Source organism: Takifugu flavidus, chromosome 15 (genome assembly GCF_003711565.1).
Source record: "Takifugu flavidus isolate HTHZ2018 chromosome 15, ASM371156v2, whole genome shotgun sequence".
In the NCBI taxonomy this organism is placed as follows: Eukaryota; Metazoa; Chordata; class Actinopteri; order Tetraodontiformes; family Tetraodontidae; genus Takifugu; species Takifugu flavidus.
Window position 1 is genome coordinate 15,001,829 of NC_079534.1, and position 17,290 is coordinate 15,019,118.

The 17,290-nt window shown below is 52.5% G+C and overlaps 1 protein-coding gene and 1 long non-coding RNA gene across 2 annotated transcripts; both read right to left on the bottom strand.

Annotated features, from left to right (window-relative positions):
• eif2b3 (eukaryotic translation initiation factor 2B, subunit 3 gamma) lies at positions 1 to 15,819 on the bottom strand. Its single transcript, XM_057057943.1, has 12 exons — positions 15,429 to 15,819; positions 14,917 to 15,079; positions 13,905 to 14,062; positions 11,057 to 11,216; positions 10,877 to 10,988; positions 9,174 to 9,263; positions 8,024 to 8,163; positions 7,765 to 7,955; positions 7,075 to 7,137; positions 6,613 to 6,761; positions 2,733 to 2,836; positions 1 to 170 (listed from the first exon to the last, which is right to left on the bottom strand). The coding sequence occupies exons 2-12, from the start codon at positions 15,062 to 15,064 to the stop codon at positions 118 to 120; spliced, it is 1,368 nt and encodes a 455-aa protein (XP_056913923.1). The 5' UTR covers positions 15,065 to 15,079; positions 15,429 to 15,819; the 3' UTR covers positions 1 to 117.
• A 193-nt stretch (positions 15,820 to 16,012) lies between these two features.
• LOC130539552 (uncharacterized) lies at positions 16,013 to 16,903 on the bottom strand. The gene is made up of 4 exons (XR_008954174.1): positions 16,568 to 16,903; positions 16,427 to 16,526; positions 16,248 to 16,273; positions 16,013 to 16,033 (listed from the first exon to the last, which is right to left on the bottom strand). It is a non-coding gene; the product is annotated as an uncharacterized LOC130539552 (long non-coding RNA).
• Positions 16,904 to 17,290: the final 387 nt, after the last annotated feature.

A 17,290-nucleotide genomic window follows, 5' to 3' on the forward strand; every position in this document is an offset into this window, starting at 1 on the left:
TTCCGACTGAAGCGTTTTATTAGGACACTAAAAAGGAGGCGAGGAAACCCCACGACGCCTGTGATTGGTCAGACACTCCGCTGGGCTGTGATTGGCTGTGAGGCGGCGAGGGCGGCGCTAGATCTCCATCAGCTGATCAGTCCCCACGATGACCTCGTTCGTCCTCTCAGCTGAAAGACAGGAAGCAGCAATGGTCAGAGACGAGGCGTCCGTGAGCGCCCCCCCTGTGAGCGCCCCCCCCGTGAGCGCCCCCCCCCCCGTGAGCGCCCCCCCCCCCCCCGTGAGCGCCCCCCCCCAGCACAGACGCTCGGAGCACAACCACGTTCTAGTCTGAATACCTCCAATCGCCATGGCGATGCCATCAGATATGAACAGTGTCGCACAGCTCACCTGAGTTTCAACAGTGGATAAAGGAGCAGGTGTGAGAGTGTGTGTGTGTGTGTGTGTGTGTGAGAGAGTGTGTGAGTGTGTGTGAGAGAGTGTGAGTGTGTGTGTACAGGTGTGTGAGTGTGTGTGTGAGTGTGTGTGTGTGAGTGAGAGAGTATGTGTGTGTGTGTACAGGTGTGTGCAGGTGTGTGTGAGTCTGTGTTCAGGTGTGAGTGTGGTGTGTGCAGGTGTGTGTGAGTCTGTGTGCAGGTGTGAGTGTGTGTGTGCAGGTGTGTGTGAGTGTGTGCAGGTGTGTGTGTGCAGGATTGTGTGCAGGTGTGAGTGAGTGTGTGTGCAGGTGTGAGTGAGTGTGTGTGTGTGCAGGTGTGAGTGAGTGTGGTGTGCAGGTGTGTGTTTGCAGGTGTGTGTGTGCAGGTGTGAGTGTGTGTGTGCAGTGTGTGTGTGTGTGTGCAGGTGTGTGTGAGTGTGGCAGGTGTGTGTGTGCAGGATTGTGTGCAGGTGTGAGTGGTGTGTGCAGGTGTGTGTGAGGGTGTGTGTGTGCAGGTGTGAGTGAGTGTGTGTGCAGGTGTGTGTTTGCAGGTGTGTGTGTGCAGGTGTGAGTGAGTGTGTGTGCAGGTGTGTGTTTGCAGGTGTGTGTGTGCAGGTGTGAGTGAGTGTGTGTGCAGGTGTGTGTGTGCAGGTGTGTGTGTGCAGCAGCCAGGGTCTGGACCAGGGTCTGGACCAGGGTCTGGGTGCCCCCTGACCTGCAGCAGGGAGGTCTGAGGCTCCAGATAAATGAGCTGATAGATGCTGTCTGATGTTGTTGCAGCCGTCACACACACACACACACACACACGATCATCTCGATGCCCATATATGATTCTATATGTCCCCCCCCCACACACACACACTCTCTCACACACACACACACACACACACACCACACACACCACAACACACACACACACATTTGTGGGAACATCTGAAACAGGTTCATCAGAAGAATTTAGGCTGTTCAAGGGAAACACTTTCAAACATGGTTGTTACTTAAAGAACCTGTTGTTCACTGAGGTGGCTCAGTCTGTGTGTGTCTGTGTGTGTGTCTGTGTGTTGTGTGTGTTTGTGTCTCTGTGTCTGTGTGTGTGTGTGTGTGAGTGCGTGTGTGTGTGTGTGTGTTGATATGGCTGGAGGCTGCTGCTGTTGAATTCTGGGTGGTCCTGTTCTGGCCCTGCTCTCTAACCTCTCTATCAATATGACACACAAACACAAACACACAGACATGCACCCACATACACACACGCACGCACCCACAAACACACAGACACGCACCCACATACACACACGCACGCACCCACAAACACACAGACACGCACCCACATGCACACGCACACAGACACGCACCCACATACACACACGCACCACCACCCACATGCACACGCACGCACCACAAACACACAGACACGCACCCACATGCACACGCACACAGACACGCACCCACATACACACACACAGACACACACACAGAAATGCACCCACATACACACACGCACTCACTCACAAACACACAGACACACACGCAGAATGAGTTTTTTGGACAAGAGGACAAAGGAAACGTAAAGAGATAGTTATCACAGAGGGGAGGACAGGAGGACCAGACCTGGACAGGAGGACCAGGCCTGGACAGGAGGACCAGGCCTGGACAGGAGGAGGACCAGGCCTGGACAGGAGGACCAGACCTGGACAGGAGGACCAGGCCTGGACAGGAGGACCAGACCTGGACAGGAGGACCAGACCTGGACAGGAGGAGGACCAGCCTGGACAGGAGGACCAGACCTGGACAGGAGGACCAGACCTGGACAGGAGGACCAGACCTGGACAGGAGGAGGACCAGGCCTGGACAGGAGGACCAGACCTGGACAGGAGGACCAGACCTGGACAGGAGGACCAGACCTGGACAGGAGGAGGACCAGGCCTGGACAGGAGGACCAGACCTGGACAGGAGGACCAGGCCTGGACAGGAGGACCAGGCCTGGACAGGAGGACCAGGCCTGGACAGGAGGAGGACCAGGCCTGGACAGGAGGACCAGACCTGGACAGGAGGACCAGGCCTGGACAAGAGGACCAGGCCTGGACAGGAGGAGGACCAGGCCTGGACAGGAGGACCAGACCTGGACAGGAGGAGGACCAGGCCTGGACAGGAGGACCAGGCCTGGACAGGAGGACCAGACCTGGACAGGAGACCAGACCTGGACAGGAGGAGGACCAGGCCTGGACAGGAGGAGGACCAGGCCTGGACAGGACCAGGCCTGGACAGGAGGAGGACCAGGCCTGGACAGGAGGACCAGGCCTGGACAGGAGGACTTTACCTTCTGCCTGGATCCTCTGGCCGTTCCCCACCAGACAGTACTTCAGGTCGGCTCCTCGGCCGATGACGGCGTTGCTGCAGATCACACTGCCATGAATGTTGCACCTGAAATCACAGACACACAACCGTCACACCTCAGGAAGGCCAGAACTGGGCCAGAACTGGGCCAGAACTGGGTCAGAACTGGGTCAGAACTGGGTCTGAGCTGGGTCAGAACTGGGCCAGAGCTGGGTCTGAGCTGGGTCTGAACTGGGCCTGAGCTGGGTCTGAACTGGGCCTGAGCTGGGTCTGAGCTGGGTCTGAGCTGGGCCTGAACCGGGCCAGAACCGGGCCTGAACTGGGTCTGAACTGGGCCAGAACTGGGCCTGAGCTGGGTCTGAGCTGGGTCTGAGCTGGGTCTGAACTGGGCCTGAACTGGGTCTGAGCTGGGTCTGAGCTGGGCCTGAGCTGGCCTGAGCTGGGTCTGAGCTGGGCCAGAACTGGGTCTGAGCTGGGTCTGAACTGGGTCTGAACTGGGTCTGAACTGGGTCAGAACTGGGTCTGAGCTGGGCCAGAACTGGGTCTGAGCTGGGTCTGAGCTGGGCCTGAGCTGGGCCTGAACCGGGCCAGAACCGGGCCTGAACTGGGTCTGAACTGGGCCAGAGCTGGGTCTGAGCTGGGCCTGAGCTGGGCCTGAACCGGCCTGAACTGGGCCTGAGCTGGGTCTGAGCTGGGTCTGAACTGGGTCTGAGCTGGTCTGAACTGGGCCTGAACTGGGTCTGAGCTGGGTCTGAGCTGGGCCTGAGCTGGGCCTGAGCTGGGCCTGAGCTGGGCCAGAACTGGGTCTGAGCTGGGTCTGAACTGGGTCTGAACTGGGTCTGAACTGGGTCAGAACTGGGTCTGAGCTGGGCCAGAACTGGGTCTGAGCTGGGTCTGAGCTGGGCCTGAGCTGGGCCTGAACCGGGCCAGAACCGGGCCTGAACTGGGTCTGAACTGGGCCAGAGCTGGGTCTGAGCTGGGCCTGAGCTGGGCCTGAACCGGCCTGAACTGGGCCAGAGCTGGGTCAGAGCTGGGCCAGAGCTGGGTCTGAGCTGGGCCAGAACTGGGTCTGAGCTGGGTCTGAGCTGGGCCTGAGCTGGGTCAGAACTGGGCCTGAGCTGGGCCAGAGCTGGGTCTGAGCTGGGTCTGAGCTGGGCCTGAACCGGGCCAGAACCGGCCTGAACTGGGTCTGAACTGGGTCTGAACTGGGCCAGAACTGGGTCTGAACCCAGTGGTGTGAACATGTTTCCGGGGGGAGGGGGGTCATATTCTGGACAACCCAGCAGCTCTGGGGTCAAAGATCAAGGCCTGGCTCCCCTCTATCATGTGCATGTGGGCCTTTAACACCCCCCCCCCCAGAAAGGTCCTGGAGGGGGGACAGAGACAGTTGTGTCCTGTCCCAGCTGCCCGTGGAGGACGGGTCTGTGACTGCTTCAGTGACTTGGGGGGGCGCTGGGGGACACTTGTTGGTCCTGCTGGAGCGATGACGCACACACACTCGGCCCGTGCACCTCACACACACACAGGTTTTGTGTTGCCCCCCCCATTCAGGTGGAGGGGCCTGGTGGGAGGGACGGACGAGTGTGTGACTACCCGGGGGGGGGGTAGTTGGTGACAGGAGATTACAAGACTCAAAGAATTGTAACATTAGTGAGGGGGGGGGGGGTGACAGGGTCCTCCCTTGGATTGAGGGGGGGGGGGGGGAGACCACCAAAGAAGCTTCAGAGCTGAAACACCACTAATTACTACCACCAGGACTCCTCCTTGCCATGACCCCCCAATCATCACCCCCCCAGCTCCTGTGGCCCCCCCCGGAACGTTGACCCCGACTATCCTCCTCCCCAAACATGCAGCGCTTTGTCAACAAGTTGTGGTCACAGCAAACAAAGGCAGCAGAAATGTGAGGGTTCCTGCGACATGGGGGGGGGTCCTGCGACATGGGGGGGGCAGCTAATCCCCTCACACTGCCCCTTTCTCCCCCCCCTCAGCCCCTCTTAAAAGAAAGAATTGCAATTTTTCCTCTCTAGCGCGGCTGCCTGCCCCCCCCACTCTGACTCTTTCATGCCTTTGTGCCGGCACCTACACGGGCATGATGAGGGTCCCCACGCTGGGGGGGGGCATGATGAGGGTCCCCACGCTGGGGGGGGGCATGATGAGGGTCCCCACGCTGGGGGGGTGAAAGGCTTAAGAAGAGATGGTGCGAGACAGGAAAGGAGGAGAGAAATGGTGGCAGGTTCAGAAGAGAGGGGGGGTTAGGGTTGGGGGGGGGTAAGAGGGTTAGGGTTAGAGGGGGGTAAGAAACCCAGATGAGAGGGGCCGTTGAATGAACGGAGACCAGGATGTGTCTCTATCTGATCTATGTGTTGATTCTACAGTAAAAACCCAACCAAAGAGACAGTTTTGACCCAACAGCCCTCCAGAAGCAGCGTGAAGCCCCCCCCCCCCGGGACCCCTAGTCCCCGGCCCCTAGTCCCCGGGACCCCTAGTCCCCAGGGCCCCTAGTCCCCAGGGCCCCTAGTCCCCGGGCCCCTAGTCCCCAGGGCCCCTAGTCCTCGGCCCCTAGTCCCCGGGCCCCTAGTCCCCGGGCCCCTAGTCCCCAGGGCCCCTAGTCCCCAGGGCCCCTAGTCCCCGGCTGCTACAGCTGCTGCTGCTGCTGTGCTGCTGCTGCTGCTGCTGCTGTTACTGCTGCTGCTGCTGTTGTTGTTGCTGCTACTGCTGCTGCTGCTGCTGTTGCTGCTGCTGCTACTGCTGCTGCTGCTGCTGCTGCTGTTGCTGCTGCTGCTACTACTACTACTGCTACTGCTGCTGCTGCTACTGCTGCTACTGCTGCTACTGCTGCTACTGTGCTGCTGCTGTTGCTGCTGCTGCTGCTGCCTGCTGCTGCTGCTGCTGCTACTGCTGCTACTGCTGCTACTGCTGCTGCTGCTGCTACTGCTGCTACTGCTGCTACTGCTGCTGCTGCTGCTGCTGCTGCTGCTGCTACTGCTGCTACTGCTGCTACTGCTACTGTTGCTGCTGCTGCTGCTACTGCTGCTACTGCTGCTGCTGCTGCTACTGCTGCTGCTGCTGCTGCTGCTGCTGTTACTGCTGCTGCTGCTGCTGCTGCTGCTGCTACTACTGCTGCTGCTGCTGCTGCTGCTGCTGCTACTGCTGCTACTGCTGCTACTGCTACTGTTGCTGCTGCTGCTGCTACTGCTGCTACTGCTGCTGCTGCTGCTACTGCTGCTGCTGCTACTACTACTACTGCTACTGCTGCTACTGCTGCTGCTACTGTTGCTGCTGCTACTGCTGCTGCTGCTACTGCTACTGCTGCTGCTGCTGCTACTACTACTACTGCTACTGCTGCTACTGCTGCTACTACTGCTACTGCTGCTACTGCTGCTGGAGCTGCTGCTGCTACTGCTGCTGCTGCTGCTGCTACTGCTGCTGGAGCTGCTGCTGCTACTGCTGCTGCTGCTGCTACTGCTGCTGTTGCTGCTGCTACTGCTGCTGCTACTACTGCTGCTACTGCTGCTGCTGCTGTTGTTGCTGCTGCTACTGCTGCTGCTGCTGCTACTGCTGCTGTTGCTGCTGCTACTGCTGCTGCTACTACTGCTGCTACTACTGCTGCTGCTACTGCTGCTGCTACTGCTGCTGCTGCTGCTACTGCTGTTGTTGCTGCTACTGCTGTTGTTGCTGCTGCTACTGCTGTTGCTACTGTTGCTGCTGCTGCTACTGTTGCTGCTGCTGCTACTGTTGCTGCTGTAGCTGCTACTGTTGCTGCTGTAGCTGCTACTGTTGCTGCTGCTGCTACTGTTGCTGTAGCTGCTACTGTTGCTGCTGCTGCTACGTGTGATTGTGTGAGTATGTGCATGTGCTCTCACCCCTCTTCAACGGTGACACCGTGCATGATGATGGAGTTGGTCACCTTCACCCTCTCTCTGACGGTGGTGCCGTTCCCAATGGTCGACCGCTTTATGGACGTCTTGTCGGCAATCTGGCACTGAGCTCCGATGATGCTGTCTGATCCCATCTGAGACACACACACAACAGTCACACACACACACAGTCACACACACACACACAGTCACACACACACAGTCACACACACACACACACAGTCACACACACACAGTCACACACACACACAGTCACACACACACACACAGTCACACACAGTCACACACAGTCACACACACACACACACCACACACCACACACACACACACACACACACACACACACACACACACACACACACACACAGAGGTGCTGGTTACTGTCCTGAACCGGTGCTCCCCCAGGGAGGGTCAATGTGCTTCTGATGATGCTCCTGTTCATCTGACCTGACATCTCTCTGAAACCACAGCAGACTGATGGACCGGCGGCTCCTCACACAGCTTTGGGGCCTGGCAGGGAAGGAAAAGACCATCAAGAGTCCTTTACAGGGGTTCTGGCAGATAATGCTGCCCATAATTACGTTTCATTCAGAACCTACAGAACCAGAACTCCGATTAGCAGCTTACAAGCAAATCTAAGAGTGGGTATCAGCAGAAATCCATTTAGCTTTGTGTGATTTCATGCTAACCCAGACCAACAATGGCCGCCCCACTAAAAAGCCCCTCAAGGTGCCCTGGCAGCCCCAGGCTTTATCACACCCGTCCATCCCACCACACTCACCCGTCCATCCCGCCACGCTCACCCACCCGTCCATCCACCACGCTCACCCGTCCATCCCGCCACGCTCACCCGTCCATCCCGCCACACTCACCCGTCCATCCCGCCACACTCACCCGTCCATCCTCCACACTCACCCGTCCATTCCCGCCACTCACCCGTCCATCCCGCCACACTCACCCGTCCATTCCCGCCACGCTCACCCGTCCATCCCGCCACGCTCACCCGCCATCCCGCCACGCTCACCCGTCCATCCCGCCACGCTCACCCGTCCATCCCGCCACGCTCACCCGTCCATCCCCTCCCGCCCCACTCACCCGTCCATCCCGCCACTCACCCGTCCATCCCACCACACTCACCGATCTGTTGGCCTCCATGTAAGCGGCCAGCGTGTTGACGCGGTAGCAGAGGCCCTGGTCCACGACGTGGACGTAGCATCGGAGCGTGCCTCCGTGGTAGACCTCGCACATGTCGCCACGATGGTCATTCCAGCAGGAGCGCTCCTGAGCCAGCTGCAGGAGACGCTCGTCCCGTGAGGAGATGAGCAGCTCTGCACAGTGAGGAGCATCTAGAGTCGCTTCTCCAATATGAAGGTCGGGTAAAGATTCCAACACTGACCGTGGTTGGTGGAACCTTCCTTCAGTTTCTGGTTCTTCTGCTCAGCTGTATCATCTTTGCTTTTCTGAAAATTGGTCATTTTAGAAAACTGCTTCCTCACCAAATAGGGTACCAACTCACCACGGATGGATGAAATGAACCTGGAATACAAGAAAAGGATTGTGAAACCATTCCTGGTGAAACTCTCTAGTTAGCCTAGTAGGCTAGCTAGGATGGAGGCTAATCTAATGCCCCATTAGATTGATTGATTGATTGATTGAGTACTTTATTGATCCCTTTAGGGGGTGTCCATCAGGGAAATTAGCATCTCCAAAAAAACATACAGCACTGTACAAAATTACCCACCACCATTAAACCTATTAAAGACAATAAAAATAGAATAAAATAAAAAAATAAAATAGAATAAATTAAAAATAGAATATAAATATAAAATATAGAACTATAAAAATGTAAATGAATGAACGGATGGATGAATTAGACGGCGCTCTCCTGCTGCTGTAACTAACAGTGATCCAGGGAGGCTGATTCCAAAGGTGAAACTACTCTGAAGACATTGAAGGAGCGCGGCTCTGTGCTTCCTTCATTCCCCGGGTGCGAGGAGAGCCTCAATTAACCGTGTGGAAGGTGCCGATCACATCATCAGCGTTTCTCTAGGCCACAAACAGAGACCAAAACGCAGCAGTAACTTTGTTTGCCATTAATATGCCGTTCATTTCAGAGCAGGAAGTCCTCTCTCTCTCTCTCTCTCTCTCTCCTACCGCTTGGCCGGAGCCAATCATCTTGGAAAAGAAGAGAATAACACAAATATGTGCACTGATCAAAAACCATGGGGGCAAGATGAACGTGGTAAATTAAGTTCTGACATCGATGATGGAGAACCTGAGCAAAGGAAAAAGTCCTGGGCGTCACCTGGGTGGCAGCACTTCCTGTGACATGTTCAGAGGCTAAAGGCCTAATTGCCCCCCCCAGTGGCACATAGTAAAACAAATTACCACCTCGCTGGAAGTGCCCCAGGAACGGGATCACACCATGTGAGCCTGTTGAACACCTGCTGCTTCAGAGGCTCCGATCACACACACGAGGATTTGGGGCTATAAACACCTGCTGGGGTTCACATGGGCAACAGATCACAAATGACTGATCAACCCACTTGTTGTCAGCGAGAAAGTCCAGCACAGCCTTTTTCAGGCAGTAGAGGTGAGCGTCCACCAGGCCGGTTCTCAGGAGCATCTTGGGATGTCTGCAACGACAGAAATAAGCACAGACATGGACGCCGAGGACATCTCCAGACATGCACATCACCTCTGAGGCATTTTTGACCTTTGACATTGCTGCTGGGGAGCAGGGTGGGGTCCACTGTTCATGTCTTCTCTTTGGCTGAGCCCCTTTAATTACCCCTTTAATTAATTCGTGGACACGAGTCAGGATGACGATAATAACGCAACGCCCACTACATCAAATACAGGATTTCATGATCAACTGGTCCCAGCTGGTGGAAGCGACCGCAGCCATCAGGCAGCATCGTTGCTGCGGAGGGGGGACGGATAACAGAAGCACTTTGTCCCTCTGGACAAAACTCCTCATCCTGCACGGTAACAGGTCAGCGGCGGCTCCCTTGGCCCAACCAGATGATGGACGAGGTCGTCTCGCAGTGACGAGGCCACGCCAACAAATGCTGTTGCTGAGGGTTGGAGACCAACTCAAGCATCATCCTTGGTTCTTCCAGGGGTCGTTCCCTCCTTTCCTCCGACTGAATGAAAGGTTTGGACCTTCCCAAAGTTTTCCAAGGAACAAAGCAGCGTACCAGGTTAGCAAAGGAGGCCACATGATCAGGGATCCACAATGGGGATTAAAGACAGCTCACACTCACAGGGAAGAGATTCCACAATAGCCTCACTAAATAATCAACATCTTGGCTCGATCCACCTCTCTGTGAGCAAGACAGGAAGAAAAGCCAAATATACAGTACAGCTTTTGGTGTTCTCCGCCGTCTCCGCTCTCCTCCAGACTTCCAGCATCACTACATCAACTTGGATTGCTTAGGTCACACATATTTAACAACCAGATGCTGGAAACCATCAATCACAAGTGTGTGACTATATAAGCATTTTCATTCAGCAGAATAAAAACACATGTGCACAAAGATGTGCACAGAGAGCATGCTCTGCATCTATTTTATTAATAGCCTCATTTCTAAGTTATGTGTGTGTGTGTGTGTGTGGTGTGTGTGTGTGTGTGGTGTGTGTGTGTGTGTGTGTGTGTGCAGTAGTAGTAATTCTGCACGTCTGGAGAGAGCCAGCAGTTGCCGTCATTGGTTGGCAGCCCAGGAGGGCAGAAGTGAGAGAATGGGGCTCAAAAAGGACTCGATGGGAGTTCTTCAACACAAATGTGCCTCTGCTGTGGTGATAAAACATAAATCTAGCAATAAAGGATGTAAACATGGAAGTTAGCACTTGCTATTAACAAGATGAACTCAGCTCTGATTGGTCAAGATTTACACTACTGAACAAAACGGCAGATTTATGACTTATGTGGGTGTATATGTATGTATACACATACAGGTATATGTAGAAATACTGAGTGTGTGTGTGTGTGTGTGTGAGTGTGTGTGGCACAAGATATTCCTGTAGGAAAGCATTCAAGCAGCTGTTCTGCTCACCAGCCTCCCTAAAGAGCTGCTCTCACACATTCATGACATTTGGAACCCGCCTGCACCTGAAGCCTCAACAGAACCTTTAGCCTGGCCCAAAAGCTAAACAGTAGCGGACACATTTATCAGAGAAGCTAAAGACATAAATGTTGGGCCAGAAACGTGCTGGCACCCACGAGGAACATCTCTGACAGACTACTCACTTCCTCAAGATGGAATTCCGAATGGACAGCCCATCTTCCAGGTCAGCCTCGTTGGCCATGAACAGCAGCCTGGTCCCGGTCTCGTCCACCCCCACAAAGTCTCTCTGCTCGGCTGACGAAACAAACAGGAATAATGGGAACGGGCAAAAGGCGGCGCGAGCACAGCCTCCGGAGATTTACCCGTCTTCTTCTTGCCCTTCTGGCCTGGGACCGTCTCTGTGAACTCGTGAGCTCTACTCATTAGCATGGCCATCGTAGCATTGTGGGCTCTGAACAGATCCACCACCTCATGGAGCGCCACGTCCGTGATCAGGTCACAGCTCACCACCAGGACGTCCGTCTGCAGAGGGCGGGACAGGAAACAGAACCTCACTGTGGCGCTGGTGAACACGGGGACAAACCTTCCAGAGGTCACATTCACCAAATGACCTCATATTAAAAAACCTCATATTTCCCATGGAAACAAACTTCTCGCTGTCATCAGCCATTTTCTGACCATGATGGTGCTGCGACTGGTCATACGTGTGTGTGCCAGTCAGACCAGTGGGGGGGTCGCTGCATGAGAAAGGTCTCGGCTTCTGATTCATTAAATTGTTGATATAAACCAAGAAAGATGTAACAGGTCAGGTCAGTGTGTCATAAAGAGGGCTGGAATCATTGGGGTCAAGGGTCGGGAAGGTGACCTGGAGGTGACTTTCTGCATAACCTGCTGTGGACCTGGTGAGAGGAAGCAGCTGCCGCACGACCCCGAGGCGAGAGCAGGCGCTCCACCGACCCCGGGGCTGTCCGTATGTCCATGGACCAGCCTCCAGACCTCCAGACCTCCAGACCTCCAGGTCCCAGACCTCCAGACCTCCAGACCTCCAGGTCCCAGACCTCCAGACCTGCCTGCTCAACCACCGCCGGCAGCCACACACTGAGGTGATGGCAGAGCCCAGAGGGCTGGAGAGACGCAGCCACTTTAACCTTTCACCGTCCATGATCTCAGAGCAGGACCACACACACACAGGAAGAACGGGGGAGAGAGAGAGAGAGAGACACACACACAGGAAGAATGGGGGGGGGGGGGGAGAGAGAGAGAGAGAGAGACACACACACAAACACACAGGAAGAACGGGGTGATGGAGAGAGAGAGAGAGAGACACACACACACACACACCACACACACACACCACACACACACACACACACACACCACACACACACACACACAGAGGCCATGCTGCTTGAGCAAAAAGTTCCCAAATGAGGGAAGATGCTGAGTTTTGTAAACTCTTTTGAGCTCTCAGTCTTGAAGCCCAACTAATGTGCCAATTATAAATTTAAAGTTAGTTATTTAGAGATAATCAAAAGATCTGTACTAATATATTCAGGTGCTATCATCATTAACGCATTGCCCTGTAAACTGTCAGCCAACACCGTCCCCAGAAATGCCGACACCGACCGTCTGACTCAGCACCGACAGTTTGTGCTTGGTTTCTTTCTGCCTGGAGACACTCCTTCTGAAAGGTGATTTAAGCCGTAAACACAATAAAAACGTCAGAGACGTCTTAAGCGAACAAAGCAAAAAGTGCTCGTTAAGCACTCCTTTCACTGGTTTGGCTCCTGGTGAAAGACCCAAGAAATAAGGCATAGCCTCCTACATTTGTAGAACTTTGCTGTTTGAAGAGGGAACAAAATGAAATATGCTGCTGGTAATCTCTCTATTCAACAACAGGAGGGAGGGCCGGGCTATTCAGCCGAGAGCGCACCGATTCCAGCAAGTATTTTGATAAGTTACACCAAATCCCCTCATGGGAGAGTGTTTGTGTAGAGAGATGAGTGAGTGAGTCCACAATGTCCTCCTGGAGCGGCCTGACACTTTGAGTGATTTGGGTGCCGGGCTTTGGTGGAGCGCCGTTCCAGCCCTTCACTCGTCGCCCTCCTGGCAGCGAGTGTGTGGAACTCAACATATCTAATCTAGCCTGCTGCTCAAAGGATTAGCAAGTGTATTATTCTCAATGGGAGCAGGCTACAGCTAGCTGTGTTCACGTGTGTGTGTGTGTGTGTGTGTGTGTGTGGGAGGGGTCCCTGGAGTGGGAGCTGTAGTTGACTCCATTCTGCATTAAAACTAAACTCCCAACAAAGATATTTTACACTATTTGGACTGTTAATACTGGTGGACGAGGTGGTCGGGCCCGATTTGTCCTGGGCCCAGTCGGCCACACACGCTCCTGGTTTTGTTCAGGTCTCAGCAGCCAGTTCCCTTTGATTTGTCCTGGCATGACTGGGAATCATCTTGAAAGCAGCGATGTGTCCGTCCAGTCCCTCTGTGTGTCCTCTTGTCCAACCACAATCCGACCACTAGGGGGCTTCATTTGCAAACCAAAACCGTGAAATCCCCTGAAATGATGAATCTGAAGCCGCATCCCTTCCCAGGAGGAGCAGGAAACTCTGGAGGCTCCACCATGTTCACCTCCACCCTTATTGACCACTTGGGCAAAGCGATGGAGGGTAACCCGACAACACTGGCACAGCTTCCTCTGTTCTGGTTCTCTCGACATCATATAAGCAGCTTTCCATAGAGTTGGATAGTGAACCTACAGAAGCAGATGATCTCTCCATGAGCTGCTCCTCAAACACTTGGCTGCAGCTGATTGGCTGACATTGGCCGGAGGGTGGCGTTTTGGTACACACACACACACAACACACACACACACACACACCCACACCCACACCCACACACACACACACACACACAGCCAGGCACGAGTGCTGCACAGACGTGCACGACTGCAGGATGAGCATCAGCACTGCCCTGGGTAACTGCAGCCTTCACCCTGATGGAAGATTGAGCAGCAGGGTGGGTGGATCGGGTTCACGTGAGCAGCCCTGACACACTAGAGGGGGAGGACACACTAGAGGGGGAGGACACACTAGGGGGGAGGACACACTAGAGGGGGAGGACACACTAGAGGGGCTCACACTTTAGACGAGTCCAACTAGACCAAGTGAAAGAATCTTGTTAATATCAGCAGAACGTACGCACCTTGATCTTCCGCTGGATGTGTCTGAGGGCGTCGGCCGTGCCCATGTCCGAGTCGTCCTGGATACATTCAACATCCAGCTTTATCCTCATGTCCAACTTCATTTTTGGGTCGGTGCTCATCATCTTCTGGACTTCTTTGGTGGTGATCACAATCACCTCTGACAACCCAGTTCACAGGAAATGAATAGCAAGAAAAAGGCCCAAACTATCGACAAAGGTGAGCATGTGATGATGTCATTTCCCTTGTTCATAAGCATCAGTTGAACAAGCTTCCGCTTCAATAAAGGATCGATGCTCCATTACAAGTGTTACATTTATTAGAAAGCTGCCAATAACAGTACTGGACTGCTAAGCTAGAGCTTTTAAAAGCTCCGTCAGACCTTGCTCCACCGGGCATTGTTCATGTGCTGAGCGCTGTCTGGCTAGTAAAAAGAAAATGCAGGCCTAGCTGGCTGAAAACAGTAAAACTCTGGCCACACAGGATGATTAGGTATAGGAAGCCAGGTTTATTTAGGCAAGTAGGGGCCTACAGGAGTTTATAACAAACAGTCCTGTTCACTGGCACGGTGCACAAACCCCTTTATGAGCCCAGACTTTCTGGACCAACTAGAAGCTGCGATTCACGGGTGAAAAATCTGGACTGGAAATCGAGACGTGAGACACAGCTGATAATAAGAAGGGGGGGAAGCAATTTACCAGCATTAACAGAATGTGAGGGTTTTTTACTTAGCCTAGCAACACGTGCAACATTGTACAATTAAGTCATGAAAATAGAAATGTACTGTCAATACGCTTCACTTTGCAATAGTTCGTTTATTACTGTCAGTGTTTAAGAGCATCTATTCATTTAATGTGCTCAGGGTTTAAAAAGGTTTAATGATGGACGAAATAAATTAAATGAGATGCTGTCATAAGCATTTTGTTGATAGAATTTGATGGAATCCTTCTAGTGGTTAATCATTTGAACCATCCAGATTTAGAAGCGAAGCATTGCCAGGAAGGGAGCACGTACCCTCAAAGCCCACTCTCTCCAGCAGGTTCAGCGGGTACCAGATGAGGGGTTTGTTGCCTACAGGTAACATGGCTTTGGGGGTGTTGTAGGTCAGGTCAGTCATTCGAGAACCGCCACCGGCCGCCATCAACACGGCCTGGAGCTCCATGTCTGCCCGGAACAACTAAAGCAGGTTCAAATAGACACTGACAATTATCCACAACGCAAAAGTGCTTTAAAATTGCTGCTGCTTGTTGGTGGATGAATGAGCTGTGCAATACTTCTCAATATTTACTAAATGGATAAGAATAGTTATAATAACACTGACACCGGAATTATTTCCTTCTTTTGGCAAATTTCAAACGTTACCTTACTGTGTAAATTTATTTATTTGTATTTAAAAAGAGAATATCATACAGTTTAAACCGCAAATATTGCACTTAAGCATAATTGGCACTTACAAGTTAAGGCATTAAAGTGAAAATAAAAATATGATGTCAACTTTAACAACAGCAAAATTGGCTTAAACTTACCGATCAGTAAGATTTTTGTAGCTGCGCTGCTGCTAGAAATGACAACAAAACACGCATGTAAGTTAGAAGCCGAAGTTAGCTCGGTGCTAACGGTTAGCACAAATGAGCAGTATTCCGTCTCAAAGACAGCTCACGTGTAGCCGCATACGTGCTTTTCTAAATAGACACGGACAATCGGTAGCGTTGGAAGATAGTAGTGTTTATCAAGCGTTTCAACTGAGCTTGAGGAACAGCAGTTCTAAGCTAGCATTGCATGATGACATCTGTGTCCTTTCGTTAAAACCGTCCGTAAAGGAAATCAGTCGGCGGAAAGAATGGTTCCGGGAGAGGAGAGAGATTTATTGTTCCCCCGCAGTAGAATCACCTCACTACACAGTAGAATCACCTCACTACACAGAAGAATCACCTCACTACACAGTAGAATCACCTCACCTCACCTCACTAACACTAGTAGAATCACCTCACTACACAGTAGAATCACCTCACTACACAGAAGAATCACCTCACTACACAGTAGAATCACCTCAATACACAGAAGATCACCTCACTACACAGTAGAATCACCTCACTACACAGTAGAATCACTCAATACACAGAAGAATCACCTCACTACACAGTAGAATCACCTCACTACACAGTAATCACCTCACTACCCATAGAATCACCTCACTACACAGAAGAATCACCTCACTACACAGTAGAATCACCTCACTACACAGTAGAATCACTCACTACAGAAGAATCACCTCACTACACAGTAGAATCACCTCACATCACTCACACAGTAGAATCACCTCACTACACAGTAGAATCAATCACCTCACTACACAGAAGAATCACCTCAACTACACAGAAGAATCACCTCACTACACAGTAAATCACCTCACTACACAGTAGAATCACCTCACTACACAGTAGAATCACCTCACTACAGAAGAAAATCACCTCACTACAGAAGAATCACCTCACTCACTACACAGTAGAATCACCCACCTCACTACACAGTAGAATCACCTCACTACACAGTAGAATCACCTCACTACTCAGTAGGATCACCTCACTACACAGTAGAATCACCTCACTACACAGTAGAATCACCTCACTACTCAGTAGGATCACCTCACTACACAGAGAATCACCTCACTACACAGTAGAATCACCTCACTACACAGAAGAATCACCTCACTACACAGTAGAATCACCTCACTACACAGTAGAATCACCTCACTACACACAGTAGAATCACCTCACTACTCAGTAGGATCACCTCACTACACAGTAGAATCACCTCACTACACAGTAGAATCACCTCACTACTCAGTAGGATCACCTCACTACACAGTAGAATCACCTCACTACACAGTAGAATCACCTCACTACTCAGTAGGATCACCTCACTACACAGTAGAATCACCTCACTACTCAGTAGAATCACCTCACTACACAGTAGAATCACCTCACTACACAGTAAATCACCTCACTACTCAGTAAATCACCTCACTACACAAAGAATCACCTCACTACACAGAAGAATCACCTCACTACACAGTAGAATCACCTCACTACTCAGTAGAATCACCTCACTACACAGAAGAATCACCTCACTACACAGTAGAATCACCTCACTACTCAGTAGAATCACCTCACTCACTACACAGAAGAATCACCTCACTACACAGTAGAATCACCTCACTACACAGAAGAATCACCTCACTACACAGTAGAATCACCTCACTACTCAGTAGAATCACCTCACTACACAGAAGAATCACCTCACTACACAGTAACTCCACAGAGAACAACTAAAACTTTTAAGGTTTTCCTGCTTTTCTGGTGGGGAAATCAAAGAAAGACTGGATGAG

What these genes read in the sequence shown, in the direction of transcription:
- eif2b3 (XM_057057943.1), bottom strand. Translation starts at nt 15,064, where the DNA reads ATGGAGCTCCAGGCCGTGTTGATGGCGGCCGGTGGCGGTTCTCGAATG. An exon ending in ACATCCAGCGGAAGATCAAG is followed by an intron (nt 11,217 to 13,904) that starts GTGCGTACGTTC and finishes CGCCCTCTGCAG; the next exon opens with ACGGACGTCCTGGTGGTGAG. An exon ending in TGGTTTCAGAGAGATGTCAG is followed by an intron (nt 6,762 to 7,074) that starts GTCAGATGAACA and finishes TGTGTGTCTCAG; the next exon opens with ATGGGATCAGACAGCATCAT.